Below are 18,424 nucleotides of genomic sequence, written 5' to 3' on the forward strand. Positions count from 1 at the left end.
CTTATCCTAAACGCGGACATGGATCATAGGGGAGGTGCTTTAAATCACCCTTTTATTTTTTTGCAATATGGCTCAGATCGCATCAACTTTAGACTTTATCTCAGGAGTAAATAGTTTCATCCTCCAATCTTGATAACCATTTTTAACGTGCCACAAGTGTCTTAAAGTTACTATGCAATAGCACAAATCTTTTTGAGGACTAAAAGTATAAGACCTATAGCTACATGATTTCCCATCATGGCTAGGGTTTCTTGCTGAGGGTTAACATATTTCTAATCTCTTGCCTGTTAGGAAAGGAATTATTGTAGTGTTAATGCAAAGGCCTGGAAATTAAAATACAGTGTTGTCCTTTTCAACTCCCTTTGTCAGAGCATTCCTGCATGGTTACAAATTCTATAATACAAAATTCTATTCATATTTACAGTTAGGCAGCTGTATCATATCCACAGCTGTTAACAGCATTTTTAAATTAGCTAGACATCTTTAATCGCCGATATGGTTAGTCATAAATGAAGTATTCCTCCCAGGTTCCCCACCTCATGTCTGCTTGTGGACAAGAAGCGTTAAAACATTGTTTGGTGGGGAAGGTCCCTGCATACCAAGTATTAGGAAAACTGGATGGAACATACCCCAAGTAAGACTGGGGGCTTTGAACATTAGGAAATAAGATTGTGAGCTTTGAAAATTATTGGAAGAAATATCTTTGGATTTCATGTAAATACTGTTGCACATTTTTTGCTCTTCATAAAAAAATACCTGCCTTAATGGTAGCTACTTTTAAAAGTTTCATAATCTAAATGGTTAGGACTCCAATCAGGCTCAATTAGAAGTCTGAAATGAAATGGGCTCTTGTGTTGAAAGGGACCATGCTTTGTGCACAATCCAAAGCACTTCCAAATCATTCTTGAACAGTGTAATAGCCACATTATAAATTGGAGCCTCCAATGGAGAAGCCTCAACTGGAAAAGTCAATGCAGGAAAATACAAGTAATCAGAACTGAGCAGTAGCGGTTAATAGCATTCATGAGATTTCCAGAGGTATAGTTGATAGCTACTGTGTTTCTTGTTCTTTCATGCTTACACCAGGCAGATAAAAATAAGATACTTCAGTTTTGTCTTTTAAACACGGAAGACAATCCTGCTAGTTACATAAAGAGCTATTGCATTGATTTTGTTGTATTTTAATATTTTTTACCAACACTGATGTTTATCTGACTAAAATATTGCAAGATGCAGCAAGGGAATTTGAAGCAGATTTTTGTTAATGCAGGATGGAGCAAATGGTTTGAGCTTGCTTCATTTTGATTCTGAATCTTGGCATAGCTGTTCCAGGGCTGACTTTCCTAAATTACACTCAAGAGTTGTACTCTCAAATCAATGATCCCCATGATTAAAACATTGGTTCTCCAGTCATTGCATCTTGGGATTGACAGTCAGTCTTGGTCTGGAGTGTCATTTAAATGTGTGCTCTACCTACTCTGAGCTCTTTTAGCTATGTTTTGTGAGTTCTGGTAGTTGGTCAGATTAACGAATTCATTCAATTGCTATGAATAGGTGTACCAATAAATTAATTCCTTATACTTCCACTTTAAGCATTCACTACTTGCGTTTCTTCACTGAAGAAAAAAAAAAAACTACGTCCATCTGAAGTTTTGCAAGGATACTCTCCATTTTAAAGACTATTGTAATCTTTATGAATGCTTTAAAAATAGCTTGAAAAATCTTGTATCAAAGTCTGTGAAAGTCGTAATAGTCTATCTTGGTTATATTTAATGATAAAAACATTTGCAACAATATAGTGTTAAAGTCATGTGCTAAAGTATAGAAGAACAGATGCCTGTTTCCCTTGATTTCATTCGGGATCTGGCGTTGGGTAGAATTGGACTGGATCTGGTGCTGTCCTGAGCAGAGGTTTAGGGCTTGGTGGCCATCTCTTCCAGTGATCTAGATCAGAAACAAATCTTTACCAGCTGCAGCTGAAATGAGTAGGAAGCTGCTCAGTACCTCAACTCACTGCTGAACAAGAAGAGTAAGTGTAGTTGTCCCTACCACTTAATCCAGGCAATATATTAAAGTAAAAATCATAGAGATCCAGAAATGGTACTGCCTTCCAGAATGGATGGCAATTATAGCATTATCCAAAGACTTTATTTTACAGCAGTGGGGGAAAAAATGGGCTGCTCAATAACTTTGTTCCTTTGAGTTAGAGCATACACTAGTGACTAGTGTAATTTGGAGGAGCCAAAAAAATAGTTTTTTTCTGTTTCTTTGATTCCTGGTGACTGCCTGAACTAGTTTCAGGATTTTCAGAAGTGGTTTTGCCATTGCCTTCTTCCTAAGGCTGAGAGAGGGACTGGCCAAAAGTCACCCATTTGGCCTTGTGCCTATGACAGGACTAGAACAGGACTCCTAGCTTCTAGCTTGGCACTTTAACCACTACACCAAGCTAGCTCCCGAGTGCTTTCTTTTGAAGAAAGGCTATATTATTAAGTTCAACTTAGGTGTTTCTGGGAGAAGGAATGAATGGAAATTGAATATTTGGGCCAGTTTTCCAAATGGCACAATTCAAGCATCTTTTTCCAGAAAAAAAACCATCCATACTCTGAGCAGAGAGGATGGACAATATCATAAAACAAGCTGGAAAATACAAGAGAATAAAGCAAATATCCCCTATCACATTACAATGGCAGGGTAGTTCTGTGACTGCCTAAATATTCTTCGTTGTTTTCCCAATTTCTTGGTCAGATCCAAGATGCTGTATAAAGATCTTGTAAAAGAACTACTAATGATTATCATCCTGACTTCCCTTCAAATGGGGTATCAACCAATATGGATCAAAGGGTAACACTTTGGATTTGAAGCTTGCCAACATTAGAACTTTGAGCTACAATAGATTATGAGGCCAAGTGAGAATCCCAACTTTTCAGCAGTGAATTCGGAAATCTGGGTACTTTAGTCTTATCTCTGCTAGTGGCTTTGCCAAGAGTGCATTCTATGCAAAGCATGGGAAAAGTTAGCAAGAGCCTATATAAACTGGAAAGAAAAATCAAGTTCTTTTCGTAACACCTTACTCCAAAATCCCTCAACAGTACATGCATTCTGGGCTCAACTTCATGAGCAGTGGCAGTTGTGACTAGGAGGGCCTTAGAGAGCTGTGCACTAATTGGCCAGGTCCTTGATTGGCAGGCTGTACTCATGCCCTGATCACCTGAACTGATTTAATGTGCTCTCTATAAGGGGCTACTTTCTGAGGAACTCTAGAACGCTACTGTCAGAACTGGTACAAAATAAAGAGATGCAAGCAGCTACATGTGCCAGTTTCTGGGTTCAAATCAAGATGCTGGCAATGACCTACCAATGCGTAGGGTTGTCCTGTTACTGTGGACAATCATTCTAGTATGTCTTAAAAGGTAAGTGTCAAAATTGGGTACCCTTTCTTATACATATTTGGTCTCTTTTAATGAGGTGAGGAAGAATGGTATTCTTTCTTGACTACTCACATTTATCTCTGACCCTATGAGTCAGATAGTTGCCAGAGACGTGGGTGACTTTCTGAAGTCTTGTTTGCTTAAGCCTGGAAAGAGACGCACATATGGTTTATACACCAGTGGAAAGTGGGAAATGGACTTTTCCCCAATCCTTAAAATTAACTCTGTGCAGCCAACCCACCAAACACTTGTAAATACATGTAGATTGGGTAATAGAATTCATGAAAGTCTAAAAAGTTCTTTAAAAAAAGGAACAAGTAGTTAAGGTCAATGAGACTTCTGAGCAACATATTAAGAATTTACACTTCAAATGCTGTATTTTCATCATGTCTTGGGAAGGTTAGGAGGGAGGGTAGTTTAAAATATGGTCCTTATTGAATTGTTTTATTTGTAACCAACATCTTTCAGGAACTCCCTGAGGTACTAGGGTAAGAACTCATAAACCCGTGGTCATGTCTGAACAGGAATGCAAACATGACTCTTCCACTCAACCAATAGAGTCATTAGTGAAGAGTAAGTTTTTAAAAATGCTGAGGATGCTTCCAATTCTTTTTCCGGTTCTCCAACCATTTTTCTTTGATATTCTGAGAAGAGCAAGTGGAATCTGTCTCCAGGTGACTCAAGTGATTAAAAAGGAAAACAATTAGTCTGGTAGCAAGAATCACAGCTATGGATATTAATGGCTGTTTGAAAAAGTTACTTGATAATGTATAATTTACTGATTATACCAAATGAGATCTCTCATTACTATCTTCCTGTCAATTTGCATGTCAGAATTTCTTGGAAGTGTAATTATTCCAGGAACCCATTGTTTATTAATTTTTAAGCAGTATTTTTCTGCTTCCAGAAGCACATGCATAAGCTAAATGTAGGTCAGCCCTATCATTAGACATGAGGCAACTGTTTCACACTCTAAAAACTGTTTTGTGGTCAACTTGTCCAGTCTGTGGTCTAGTTTACTCACAGAACAGACTCAAGTATTCAACCTCCAAGATGAGAGAGTGGGCTAATCCATATAAATGACTAATTATAAAACCAACTTTTTTTAATGAGCAGAATAGCAAAGCAAGAAGTGACATATCTTTGTCAACATACTATGGCATGGTGTTTTTGAGAAATATATACTTTTCCTGAAATTTGAAGCCAAAGAACAATAAAATCAGATGAACATTTTTGTTGGAATATGTAACACGCAGGTGGCACAAAGGGAAAATATGTGGTTGAAAGGTTGACATTTTATGTGATAATCTTAAAATATATTTTTATGGTACTGTTGCTTTATCACCAGAGAAAGCCTTAATGTATAAAGGCACTTCAAATTTATGTGAAGAAGGGACATTTTACTATATCATGTTTGATGGAAGTGAAAAAAGCTGGAAAATTCAGGATTCAAATACATGCAGTATACCAACATAGGGGACTTTGAAGATTAATATATAATTGAGACCAAAGGTCTTTCCTTTGGAAACAATGGACAGTTGGGAAAAAGTCGTGGATCTTTATTTTTGCACCAGATAATTTTTGTCATTTTTTAAAAAAAGTTTTAAAATATTTTATTTACAAGAAAAATTTTAAAAACGAACACAGTTATACAAAAATAAAATTAAAAAAAGTATAGTCGGAACAATAAACATTTCTATTACATTTGATAGTAGTTTGGATATTTCATAACAGTAGTAAATAATTGGGAAGTATTCCTTGTCATAGATTACATATTAATTAATAAATACCTGTTACTCTATTATTCCTATTGAATTATAACTATCATTTAATTGATGAAACCTTCAGTGTTTATATAATAGAAGCTTGAGGTCGCTATTATACATTCAATATATACAACTATATACACTGCTCAAAAAAATAAAGGGAACACAATCTTATTCTGTGAATCTAACTGCAGATTACCTAAACAATGCAGGACAATAAAAGACCATGTATTACAAAATAGAGTAAAAGGCAGAACTAAAAGAAAATACAAATCCTATTTCTGTTCCATCCTTACAATTTGCCCCAATCAGACTCACATATGCGGTTCTCAATTATACTGTTTTGTTCAAATAAAGATCATTGAGAAAATTTTCAGAGGTAATACTAATTGTTCAACAGAAAACAGCAATATGATGAATGTAAAGTCTTTTAAAGGAATGGCAACATTTCCTAAATTTGTTTAAAATAGTAGTTTAGAGTATTAACAAGACATTTTAACATTTATATTAAAAATACCATTTTTCAATGTAATATGATTTTTCCTCCAAACTAAAAATATGAACCACGGGGAGCATAACGTTTAGATACTAATTTCCAAAGGGATGAACATTAATGCATTGAAAAATATGGAGTGTCAGATCTTCCATGGTTCTCATGCATTACACTGGAGTAAAAGTCAAAGTCATATTACAAAACTCCTAGGAATCTTACTACAATAAAAGACTAGTCAAATAACTTTCAACAAAGTGGGAAGATTTTTAAGAAACTAAAAACGCTGGCCCAAAACTAAGAGACAGAAAGAAAATGCTTTAAATGTAACCCATTTAGATTCTATTTTGTCCAAGGACTGATCTTCATTAATGACAAGAGAATAAGCCCCACTAGCTTTGACCAAAGAATGAAAAAAGAAACATGTTAAACAAGATCTATTAGTAGATTTTCTCAAACACAAATGATAGAATATTTCAGCCTAATATGAACTATTACAAAATTAATAAGCCAATAAGCTATACATCCTTTATAAAGAAATAAAAGGTTGAGATGAACAACCCCAAAACAACCCCAAGCTAATCTCTTAAACCATTCAGACCATTTTTTTTTTCAGCAAGCTCTTCCCCATACCTTCCTCCATTCCTGGGTAGATTCCACTGATCGGGTACTATTTATACATGGTTACTTTCAGATATAGACAATCATAGGTACATGACAATCAATTCTCTACAGATGGTTAATTTTACACAGTAGTACTTCTAGAATTCCCGCAGGGCAATGTATGTTTTGGTATGTTTTTAAAACACGAAGATTAATTTCACATTTTAAATTGGCAAATGGTAGGCAGATTACCTATTCAAACTATGTTATTAGAGATCCTCAGGAGTTTAATTCAGCAAAGAATGACTGTGTAGATGCTAAACAACATTTATTAAGAGTAATTGTTTTTATTTAATGTTGAGTTTAAAAATAAGTTGCCAATTTTTAATGACAAAAATCTCTTAAAGATCATACGTAGCATTTCAAAATTCCAAAGTGATATTTCAAAAATTTAGACTTTTATAACATCTTTATTTTTTTCCTTTTAAAATATTTAATGCTTTTTTCTCAAACCACAGGTAATCCTCGACTTAACACAGTTCATTTAGTGACTGTTCAAAGTTACTACGGCACTGAAAAATGTGACTTATGACCCTTTTCTACAGTTACGACATTTGCATCATCTCCATGATCATGTTATCAAAATTCAAATGCTTGGCAACTGGTTCACCTTTATGACTGTTGCTGTGTCCCAAAATCCTGTGATCCCCTTTTGCAACCTTCTGACAAGCAAAGTAAATGAAGAAGCCAGATTCACTTAACTGGGTTACTAACTTATCAACTGCAGTGATTCACTTAATAACTGTGGCAAGGAAGGTAAATGGGGCAACACTCACTTAACAAATATCTCACTTAACAGAAATTGTGGTCATAAGTCAAGGATTACCTACATTCTTTTGAAACTGAAGGTAGAATTCTTATGTTTATTCAGGGATGCAATTCTACCTTCAAAGAAAATGAAACTTCCAATTATCATCAGTCCACACAAACAATAAACAGCAACCATTTTAAAATACAAGATTTGGAAAAAGATCAAGTGAAGCGAGTTGAAAGTTAATGGGTACAGTATTCATAAAACAGAAAAACAAGAGCCCAAAAATGATTAAACCCAAATACAGCCATAGTGGATCGTAAAATGCATTATCAATGGTTGAGGCACAAATGCTCAACAATGCTACTATACTGCAAACAAATTTTTTTTTTTGAAAGTTGATATCCCAGCTCAGTAATGGACCGATACTTTCAGGAGTCATTATGGGTTGCCTTCAATTAGACCTTTACCTACCTCACACTTTTCAGCAGCTTCCCCATGTAACCATATCTGCTCAAAAGAAATGTAGACATTTCCAGAGAGGATGCTATAAGTGTGAATATTCTTCTAATAGATGACTCATACTGATTATATTGGTATATAATCATATGAATATGAATTTTTATAAAGCTTGTCTTAGACTGGACGCACAAGAAATGCAAAATTTCCAGAAGCACTTCTTTGTAGACCCTCCGATTTACACTTTGAGAAGCCCTTTTAAGTGTGGTTTTCCAGCAATTCCATCTATCAAACAATTCTTTGTTATAGGAAATAATCACACCATTTTCTTTAGCTAACTGGAACCAAGACAATTTTGTTGTTTACGATGTTTTTAAACATGCTTGTGTGTGGCGGGATCAACTGATTTGATTCAACATATTCTGCTTTAATCACTGGAATGTGAGGACATTTAAAATATTTTCTCAATACTTCTCAAAAAGCCCGTTCTAAGGCACAATTCTCCAACTCACAGATTACAAGTCAAAAGTGAAAGAAGCAGCAAAAGAAAAGAGAGCGAAAGAGAGATCTCAGAAACAGTTGTAATACCGGATACGATTTAATTCACTAAGAACGTGAAGCATTTGATCTTTGCATATTATCAAACGCCCAGGATTTGATTCACTAATAATAAGAATGCTAAGCATTTGATCTTTACATATTATGAAAGGCCAGAGGAAGAAAACTCATTTTCTGAAATATATGGTATATATACTGTTGAATGTAATGGTGTGTGTGTGTGTGTGTGTGTATATACACACACACATATATACTGTTGAACTGTTACTTAGCTAATAAACTAGTTGAACCTTAGAGATTGTGGAAGTCGTCCTTGCATATATAAAATATACAGTATTAAATTTAAAGCACACTTAAATAAATGTAGGCATTGCTGTTTAGTTTAAGCTGCATTAGCCATCTTTCATCTAAAAGTAATATTTCACGTTTAGGTAGATATATATACACACACACACATATATGGTATTCAGCTTTGTTCGGGTATTTTCCCACGTCATTATAATTGTGCTTTTAAAGTTGTAGCAACGTTTCAGCAGAATCTCATCTGCCATCATCAGGCTTCTGTATTGGGTTCATCTGTGAGTCTGTATAGTGTTCTGTATAGTCATCTGTGAGTTTCACAGACGAACACAATACAGAAGCCTGATGGTGGCAGATGAGATTCTGCGAAGCGCTGCTACAATTTTAAATGCACAACTATGATGACGTGGGAAAATACCTGAACAAAGCTGAATACCATACATATATGTGCGTGTGTGTGTATATATATATATACACACACACACACACACACACATATATCCTATATACACATATATATATCTTTGGTTATTCGGGTTTTCTCCTGTGTAAAATTGGAAGTATCTTGGCGACGTTTCGACGAAATCTCATTCGTCATCTTCAGGCTTGCGTCTTCGGCTTTGTGCTTCTCGGAGTAATGTGAGCTTGCAGCTGCTTCACATTACTCTGAGAAGCACAAAGCCAAAGACAAAAGCCTGAAGATGATGAATAAGATTTTGTCGAAACGTTGCCAAGATACTTCCAATTTTACGCAGGAGAAAACTCGAATAACCAAAGATTCACATACAAATACCCGTGAAAACCTCAGAAAAATTAGATAGAGATAGAGATAGATAGATAGACATACATACATACATATATATATATATATATATATATATACATACATACATACATACATATATACATATATATATATATATACATACATACATACACACGCACACACACGCACACATATAAAAGCCATCAGCGATCCTCATAGGAACTTCATGCAAGCACCTCCATCTCCAAAGACTTATAAACCGGGCCATCTTTCTATAGCGCGGCCGTTACAATCTCTGCAGCTGGAGCTGCCTTCTCGCCATCCCGATGCCGGACCGCTGCAAACCGAGCCGGCCACACTAGTGCGAACTCCCCCGATCGCTTGGATGCGAATCTCTCTCTCTCTCTCTCTCACACACACACACACACGGCAGGTATATTTCCACTACCACCAGCAGCAACAACAGCAGCAGGAGGAAGAATTCGCGGCCCGAAACCCGCCAGGCCCCGCTTGGGCTGGGCACTTCGGCTGAGGCCGTAAAGAGGCGAAACGGAGCCAAGGGGAAGGGAGTGTGACTCAGCACGGGGCAACTCCCGCGGCCTAGTCATCTCTCGCCGCCAATTCCGGGAAAGGCCTTCAGGGAGGAAAGGGTGGACCCGCGCAGCCCTCGAAGGAAGCGCGCAGATGCTTTATCCTTCCAGCAAGTTCCGAATAACCGCCCCCACCCCACCCCACCCCCCGCCGACAACCTCCACTGAGGGAGGGAGGGAGTAGGTAGCCAGACCTATGCATGCTGGGAAACGGAGTTTTCTTAGGCCGCTCCGTAGAAGAACAGGTGTGTAGGGGGAGGGGTTGGCCTTCTTTCACCGCCTGCACGTCGGCCTTTGTAGTCTTTTTTTTCCGCGCCGGTGGCCGCAAAGCATGTCGGGTGCGGTGGTTCTTCGTCCCCCTGCGGCGGAGGCGACGGCTTGGCGCATCTCCGCAGCCGACCAGGCCCGCGGCGTTTGCCGCTGCTGTTGCAACCGCGTCGGCTGCCTACCTCACTTCCTCTTCCGGGCGCGCGGCCGAGGAGGAGGAGGAGGAGGAGGAGACGGCGGTGGTGGTGGTGGCTGCGGCGGCGATAGCGACGACGGCGGGTCAGTCGGTCGATCTGTCGGAGCCGGCCACGGCTCTCCTCCTTTTCCGCCTCCTCTCCGAGCCGAGGGGGTCCACTACGGGGTTTTCTCTCCCCCTTGCCGAGGAGGAGCCGTTTTCGCCACAACCGCTGCTGCGCGCGATGGAGCCGGAGTCGGTGATCGAGGATAAGACCATCGAGTTGATGGTGAGTGAGCGGGGCTGGCAGGAGAGCCGGTGCGGATCCTCTCTTCCCCACCCCCCCTCACCTTTTTCCCTCAGGAAGGCCTTTAGCTGAGTGGGGTGGGGGGAGACGCCACAGCGGCGGCGGCGGCGACAGGAGGGGAGGGGGGGGAGGGAAGAGAAAGGAAGGGGAGGCGCCGGCGCGGTGGGAGATGGTCTTTGTAGGCCTCGATTTCGACAGAGGGGCCTTTCTCATCTCCCTCTTCCATTGCTGGGAGGGGCGGGTCTCGCGCTGAGGCGCACTTCCCTCTCTCTCTCTCTCTCTCTCTCTCTCCCCCCCCCCCAAGTTGAAGGACAAGAGCTTCCTTTCCCTCATACAGTATAAAAGAGCCGAGCTGGATCCGGCTCCCCTTTTCTCTCTCTCATTCTTCCGGTCGTTTCCTGTTCTTTGAGCCCCAGAGACGGTCCGACCTCGCTGGCTTCCTTCTTTCCATTCATCTCCGGCTAGCCTGCTCGCATCCTAAACGGCCGAGACAAAGCGGCGCAGGTGTCTGACCCCCTGTAGATGCCGGGGGTGGGGCGTCGCTCTCCTTCCCTCCCTCCATCTTCCCGCTCTGCGGACTGAAGGTGACATTTCCCGTAGAGATGCCTTGAGCGGGAGGAGTTACCACGTGATATCAGGCGCCCACTTCCTCAAAAAGAGTTTGGCGGGGTAGGGGGAGGGGTTTGGCGGTGGGGGGGGGTTGGGTCGGTGGGGAGGGGCTGAAATCCTTCGCTGCAAATGCTGAGAGCCCAATCAGGGTCACTGAGCATTGACTGCATTTGGAGTTGTCGGATTGCCCTGCCCCCCCCCCCCCGCCCACTTCCCCTCCTTTCTGCCCGTTAATACAGGTCGATGTGGGTAAAAGCAGAATTTGGGGCCTTGGTCCTGCTGAGTAGGCAACATGCCATGCAGTCTTGCAAAAATGTATATATATGTGTGTGTGTGTATGTATATATATATTTTGCTCTGCCATAGGATGGAATGTGTTTCATTGTGTTCATTAACTTCCAGCTATTTCTTTCACCAAATCTGTCTCCCTTCTTTTAGAAGTTCCCTTTTAGAGTATTGGGATATTTACTTGGAACCTTCTTGCCTTTCGATTTTAAAATTCGGGGGCGTCGATTGCGAGCTGAAATTTTCTTTACCCCAGATTTAGTAGTGGTTTTTAAAATCATTTTTTAACTCTTTGGGAATGATTTTAGATTAACCTGCAAATTGTCTGAAATTGGGACAGTACTGCTATCTGTGGTTGGAGGCATCTTTGGATGTATCATGATCTGAACAAGGAATGCCTGCTCTATGAAGGAGAAGACGTATCTAGCCTTCCACAGTTCAAAATATCCCTGGTTAATTCTATTTGGATAGCCAAACAGTAATAGTTCCCAGATTTTTTTTTTCAATTAAAGTGTTGAATAGATTAAAAACAAAATGTCTGTGATACTTTTCCTTCAGACAGACTTTAAATGGCACTTTTAGAACAGAACAATTTAAATGTAAAAAAAAATTACTTTATCACACAGAATTTTCTTCCTGAGATTTTCTTTACAATAATCCTGTTTTTTAAAAAAGCTATTTTCCCCTAACCATGAATTATAGTAATAAAAGCCAAAAATGCTATGATTCATAGGTGGTGGCAATATTAATGATGGCATTTTCAGTTTATTTCAGTAGAGGATGATAACCCGTATGATTGCACTAGAACGATCAGTGGGGCAAAGATTGAATATTACACATTTGATATTTTTCCAGTTTTACTATGGCTAGATCCCATTTATAATTTTAAGACAGAATTATTTGTAACTTTATTTTATTTTCTGTTGAAATATTCAAATATCAGTAGATCAAAAACTTGTGGGTTAAAGGGCACATAAAAATAACAATATAATTAATTACAATATACTTTTTTTAATCTGCATATAATGAATACGTTCATCACAGTTGTTTGCTATCATTGGTATAATGTTAGTGAAATGCTCTATGGCTGAACTCTTTATTGTTGGAGAGGCCATAGTAGATAAAATGGCCACAGAGTAAATGGAAAAAGGTGTATTGCTGTAGGAAATATTGAAGGTGTTTTTCTACTGTTAAAATTGTCAATGTATTGATTTTCAGGTGGAAATTAAATGTACATTTTTAATGTAGCTTTTTATGTAAAAAAAACCTTGAATGATTGTTCAAAGCGACTGTGTATTGCTAGATAATGATATTATGTGTGAGTTATTTGAGCTATCAAAGAAACTGCCTGCCACCTTATCAAACATGAATTCTCCATAAATTCTATTCATTGTACTTCAACATTATGTTATTTTTATTTCTTCTTCCCTTATTGTTGGTCAGTATGAATTTCACGAATCAAATAATTTATAGCATAAACTGATGGCATAATCATGCAGCACTTACAAGTCTGTAGTAAAAAATATGCTTTTAGTATACATAAGCAGCATTTTGCCTTCTGGATTTGGGGTGCTCTATTGCTGGAAGTTTTCAAGAAAAGATTGGATAATCATTTGGGATGGTATTAGGATTCTTGCCTTGAGCAGGGGGTTGGACTAGAAGACCTCCAAGGTACCTGTGATTCTGTGTTAATTAGCTGGATATGTTAATCCAGCTAATACCTGTTAATAATGGAAGTCCTGGGAAAGTTGCTAGAAAGCAGCTTTGAGGAAAATTGCTGGATCTTCCAAAAGACTGATCGGGTTATTGGGAAGGACACATCAGGAGCACCAGTAATTGATATAAACAGATTTCTTCCCTTCTTCTTTTCAGTCAGCTATATCGCAGAGACTAGTTTTATTCAATTTCCCCTCCTTCCCCTTCCCCTTGGGAACTAAATTATAATACACAATTCTGAAAGATGAGAAATAGCTCTCATAAAACCTAACGCTCCTTTCTGCTCTGTGGATTTCAGTTGCAAAACAATTGGGTTTCACAGCTTGGATAAAGGCCTATGCTCAATCATACAATATTAAGTGTGTTATGAATGTTATTCCCATTTGGGGGGATTTCCCAAAAGTGGGTTATGACATGAGAGGAAAAGATTTGTAGCCCATTGAGAAGTAAAAAAGATTGTATAAATTTAGCCTTACAAAATAGATCTGAAAGTTTAAAATAAGTATATGGGTAGTATAGACCAGAGTAGAGTCCCCAGCCTTTTTGGTTCTGCAGACTGGCAGTGGTGACAGTTTCAGCGGCAGGCAGAAATTGTTTTCCATGCAATTTAAATCCCACACGTGTGCAAATGAAGCTTTGTGCGCTCACCTGCCTCTTTGGCAGCCTGGTTACCAACAGGCTACATCCCACTAGCAGTCTGTGGCAGGGGGTTGGGCACCGCGGTATAGACTATACAAACTATTTATTGATGCTTTTTGTCCAGTTTTGGGTTCAAATTATGCTATCTAAGTATTTGGTAAACAAATAGAAATGCTAATTTTTGGAAAGACTTCTTGTGAATTCTTGCATCTTCATTTTTGTGAGATTTATTTCAATATTTTGGGGGGAAAATTTAAGAGCCCAGTTTTCACAGTGAAAAAATACATATAATGCTTTGATACTTAGTTTATATGTCTTCTTGACTGCCAAGTCAAAATAGTTTAAACGGACTATGCTACTAGATTTACAGTCTTTATCCCAAGTCCTTGCTAGATTTGTTGTTTAGCTCAGGACATCAGTTTATAGCAGTTGAAAGCTCTGTGTATATGAAAAATAGCTTGTGAAAGAATTTATGTTCGTATGTCAGCATGAATCTATATAAGTATGAAACACTGTGTTTTATAATTGAATATTCTGTTACTCTTTAAAGCACCAGGCTTTTTCTTTGTGTAAAGTTGTAGTCAGAGAAGAAGAAAGAATCTAGCAGAAGATGTTAGGTAACATAATTTACCATTGCGTGACTGTTAAAACGAAGAAAACTATTGCCCTTGTTTCACTGTGTTTGCATCCTACAATTTAGCCAGCTGAGAAAAAAGCTTATCTACTTTCATAGACCAAAATCAGACATATTATTGCTTTACCAGGATATATAAGAATATTTGTTCTGCAATTGAAGTAATGACTTTTTTAAAAGGTTATTTATATATATAGAATTGTGTTTGTTTTGTTGTTTTGGTTAAACATTTGGTTGAAGGATAAATCTTTAAAAGGCTTTTCTAGCATAGAAAACATGTACTACTTCTGAAAAAAATGGGAGACACAAGAAAACGTTTAAAAATAGCTGCCATTTTTACCCATATATTTGTTGACTGAGAATGATGGCCAAGCTCTTAGCCAAACTAAATACAGAAATGTGAAGAAGATACAGTGCGTTCATCCATGGATATTTAATTGCCTCTTTAAAACAATTACAGGCATTTACTCAATGGAGAGTGAGATCACATTAAATTTGTGTGATTAGTTAATATCTCCTTAATAAAAAAAATACCCAGATATTTTTTATCACATCCTATTCCAATATTGACTAGCTCTGTTCCTTCCCAACCCCCTGAATTTTACAAACTGTCTTGCATAATTCTCGTCTGAGCAAATCTCATTAACTTTTTGAGTTCAGTTTGAAATGGTGACAGACACCTATAGGAATGAAGTCAATCTTATTTTTTTAGGGCAAATGAGTCACACCCTGTTCCTATCTGGGAATCCTTCTTACGACACATAAAAGTTTGTTCAAAAGGCTCTTGGTATTATTACAGGGAATTTCTGGGATCTTCTCCAGTGTGCTAAGTAGAGAATCCAAGGAATGGGTTAACTCTGGTCTTCTGCTCAGAGACTGGTCAATCAATCTTTTGGTCACATCTCCTTTGCCTGTGCATGCCCAGTTTTGATTCAATCACTGCCTGATTGAATATTGGCCATACTCCAAAGAGGCTAAGTGAGAAAGGCCACAGCAGCAAGGTTCCACGTAGGAACAAGCTTGCCTTGCCGGAGGGGCAGAAAACTAAGATGGTGGATCCTGTGGACCCGGGAATACCAGGGGTGAGTGGGGAGGGCCAGGTCCTATCAGTCCAGATCCAGAGTCTGGAGGAGGAGGAGCAGTCAGATTAAAGGCAAAAGCCCTTCCCTCCCAAAAAGCTTCAAAAGCTGAGGAGAAGGATGCCCAGAGGTGCCAGTAGGTCATTGACAAAAGAATTGCCAAGGCTGAGAGGGAAGTACAGCAAAGGAGCGGGGAAAGTTCCCCTAGAGAGGAAATGGTTGAAATTTCCTGCACTTTACCAGCCCAGCACTTAAGCCGTCCAATCGATGTAAAGCAATAGATTCCACTGGGCTCTCAGATCGGGACGCCAGAGAGCAATCCTCTCAGCCATCCCTTTCATCAGAAGGCAATGAGGTTTTTGTTGATCCACACTTGAATCTGTTGTCAGCAGAAAGACAGTGGGAGCCACCGCCAAAGTGGATGAAAGCGGCACCAGAGGCTACCTTTACACCCACGGTGGCGGGACTTCACCCACAGGAGAGTCAGAGGCCAGAAATTACTGACCAGATGAAAATTCTGATATCAGAGGCCATAGCACAGGACATTGCTGCAGGCCTACAACGGGCATCAGATTGCTCCTGTAGCACTGGAAACTCCCCTACGTCGTCCTATATATGGTATCCCAGCATCTAAGAGATTTGGCGACTTTCCAAGGGTCTCACTCACCCACTTCTTCCATGCAGAGCAGGGCATCGCTGTCAGGAGATGAGGACCAAAAAGATGGAGCTTTCAGAGGATGAGGGGATGGCTGCAGATCCCCCGGCATTCTCAGGGCTCTTTCACCCAACTCTCTTTAAATCTTTATTATTTAAGGCCAAAGCCACAGCGCACTTGGGAGCTGACCCAGCTACAACAGTGTCAGCCTTGGACCCGTTGGACCCAAGTGACTTGCTCTTTTCAAAGCCAACTGCACAGAGTGAGGAAATTGCCTGACCTAAATTATTCTGGGATGTGATCCAAAGACAATGGGCCCAACCAAGGGTTTATACCCTCCCCCAAGCAGGAGAGACAAAAGATTTTATAATGTGGTCCCGGATCTCTTCGAGGCACTGCAATGACCAACTGTAGATGGCCCTGTGGCGACCTTAACATCCTCTACCATCACGCAAAGGATGCTCTGAAGATAGGATACAAAGGTGGAACTGACCCTCCGCAAGGTGCCTCAGGCGGCTTCCTGAGCTGTCAAAGCAACTACAGCTGCCGCATTCTTCAACAGGGCCTCATTGCTCTGGCTCTGTGAGGGTTCCCCACTTACACCAGAACATTATCAAACTGGTAGCAGCTATGGAATTCTTGGCAGATGCTACCTTGAATGCCACCAAATTTGCTTCCGGGGCCATTGCCTCTTCGTTGGCAGCCCGTCGACTACTGTGGTTTTGACACTGGCAGACAGACATGAATTATAAGTGGAAACTAGCTTCTGCTGCCTTCAAGAGTAGCAAGCTTTTTGGAGAGGCCCTTGAGCCCATTCTGGTGGAGGCTTAAGGACAGGGGAAAGGTTTTGCCTTCTCTAAATAGATGAGTTGACCGCCGTCCCTCACCTTATTTCTGTAGGCTTTCCTTTCGACCCACAGACAGGGTTTGACACCCCTCAACGCCAGAGGGCATACACCCACAGACAAGACTGACAACCGGACAGATCTGGGTTCAGAGACAGAAATAGACAACGCATACAATGCAAGTGACCATTATGTGGCACAGACGTTCACCCCTTTTGCTGCTCTAAGTGACATGGCCAACCTTCCCACTGGCGGTATTCTCACTGAATACGGTATCCCATATCAAGGGACAAGACAAAAAAAAAGCCTCATGGAGGTGTGCCCTTGTTGGACATACAAACTATTCAACCGATCCCAAAGTTCTATTCCATCGTGTTTATAGTTCCAAAGACCTCGGGTGTGTGTGTATGTGGAGAGCAATTCTGGACCTGAAAAGATTGAACAGACATCTAATTTACAGGAAATTCAAGATGCAGTCCTTCAAGTCAATACTGGGGAGCATCCGAGAAGGTGACTTCCTAACATCCATAGACCTGATGGAGGCTAACCTCCACATATCTCTCCTGCCATCCCACCGGCGGTTCCTGCAGTTTAATTATACAGGCCGACATTATCAGTATAAGGCTCTACCATTTGGCCTATCCTCAGTGCCCAGGACTTTCACCAAATTGATGGCAGCACTATCAGCACACCTCAGGGTGATTCCAGTGCATGTCCAATATTACCTGGATGATATATCGATGTAGTCCTCTTCTCCCCTCCAGGCGGCAGAGAATCTGCAGATCACAATCCAGGCCCTACGGGATCATGGATTTTCCATCAATTTTTACAAAAGCCAACTAGCTTCTTCCAACTGACTCGGTGCAATCATAGATACCAGGTTGTGCAAAATTTCCCTATCCCAGGAGCATCAGGTCAGTATAAGGACCTTGGCGAAATCAGATCCGAGCAGATCTAACAGTGTCCCTGCCTCTCCTCTCGCAACTCCTGGGCAAAATGGTGTCTTCCATATTGATCATACCTTGCCCATGCCTGCATGCCAGAACCTTGCAGTGATTCCTCCTGCCCTACTAACAGTCCGGCAGGAGCAATTCAAATGCCAGGGTTCAGGTCCCATCAAGGGTACTTCAATTCTTCCAGTGGTGGATGTCGCAAGCCATAACCAAAGGATGTGTTTTCAAGGAACCCAAACACCTGGCCATCACTACAGACACCAGCCTCTTTGGCTGGGCTGCCCACTTCCAGTCCCAGATGGCACAAGGGCAGTGGTCTCAGGCAGACCTGAGGAACAACATTAACTGGCCAGAGCTCTCTCCATTAGAGAGGTGCAAATGTACAGGCAGACTGGCTCAGCAGAACCACGGTCGACCACTCAGAGTGGCACCTGCACCCAGACCTATTCAGGGAATTGTTAGACAGGTTTGATTCTGGATCTGTTTGCC

General features: G+C 40.4%; 1 protein-coding gene and 1 long non-coding RNA gene across 7 annotated transcripts in view; one reads left to right on the forward strand and one right to left on the reverse strand.

The window, feature by feature from the left end:
* Positions 1-1,811: 1,811 nt before the first annotated feature.
* Positions 1,812-10,229, reverse strand: LOC148127851 (uncharacterized). Its single transcript, XR_015740500.1, has 3 exons — positions 9,966-10,229; positions 3,501-3,574; positions 1,812-1,944 (listed from the first exon to the last, which is right to left on the reverse strand). It is a non-coding gene; the product is annotated as an uncharacterized LOC148127851 (long non-coding RNA).
* FBXW11 (F-box and WD repeat domain containing 11) overlaps positions 9,964-18,424 on the forward strand; it is a 92,829-nt gene continuing 84,368 nt past the window's right edge. For 2 of the 6 annotated variants that reach the window (XM_087918631.1, XM_026710337.2), the window contains exon 1: positions 10,248-10,502. Coding sequence is in view for 2 of the 6 variants with exons in the window: in XM_087918600.1 (XP_087774726.1) it covers positions 9,972-10,502 (531 nt within the window). In the remaining 4 variants the exon portion in view is untranslated. Of the gene's footprint in view, positions 10,503-18,424 lie in introns of all 6 variants that reach the window. The other 4 variants (XM_087918600.1, XM_087918608.1, XM_026710335.2 and 1 more) reach the window with 4 other exon arrangements.

The sequence above is a fragment of the Pseudonaja textilis genome, chromosome 1 (assembly GCF_049901715.1).
Source record: "Pseudonaja textilis isolate UNSWEBS1 chromosome 1, rPseTex1.2, whole genome shotgun sequence".
NCBI lineage: Eukaryota > Metazoa > Chordata > Lepidosauria > Squamata > Elapidae > Pseudonaja > Pseudonaja textilis.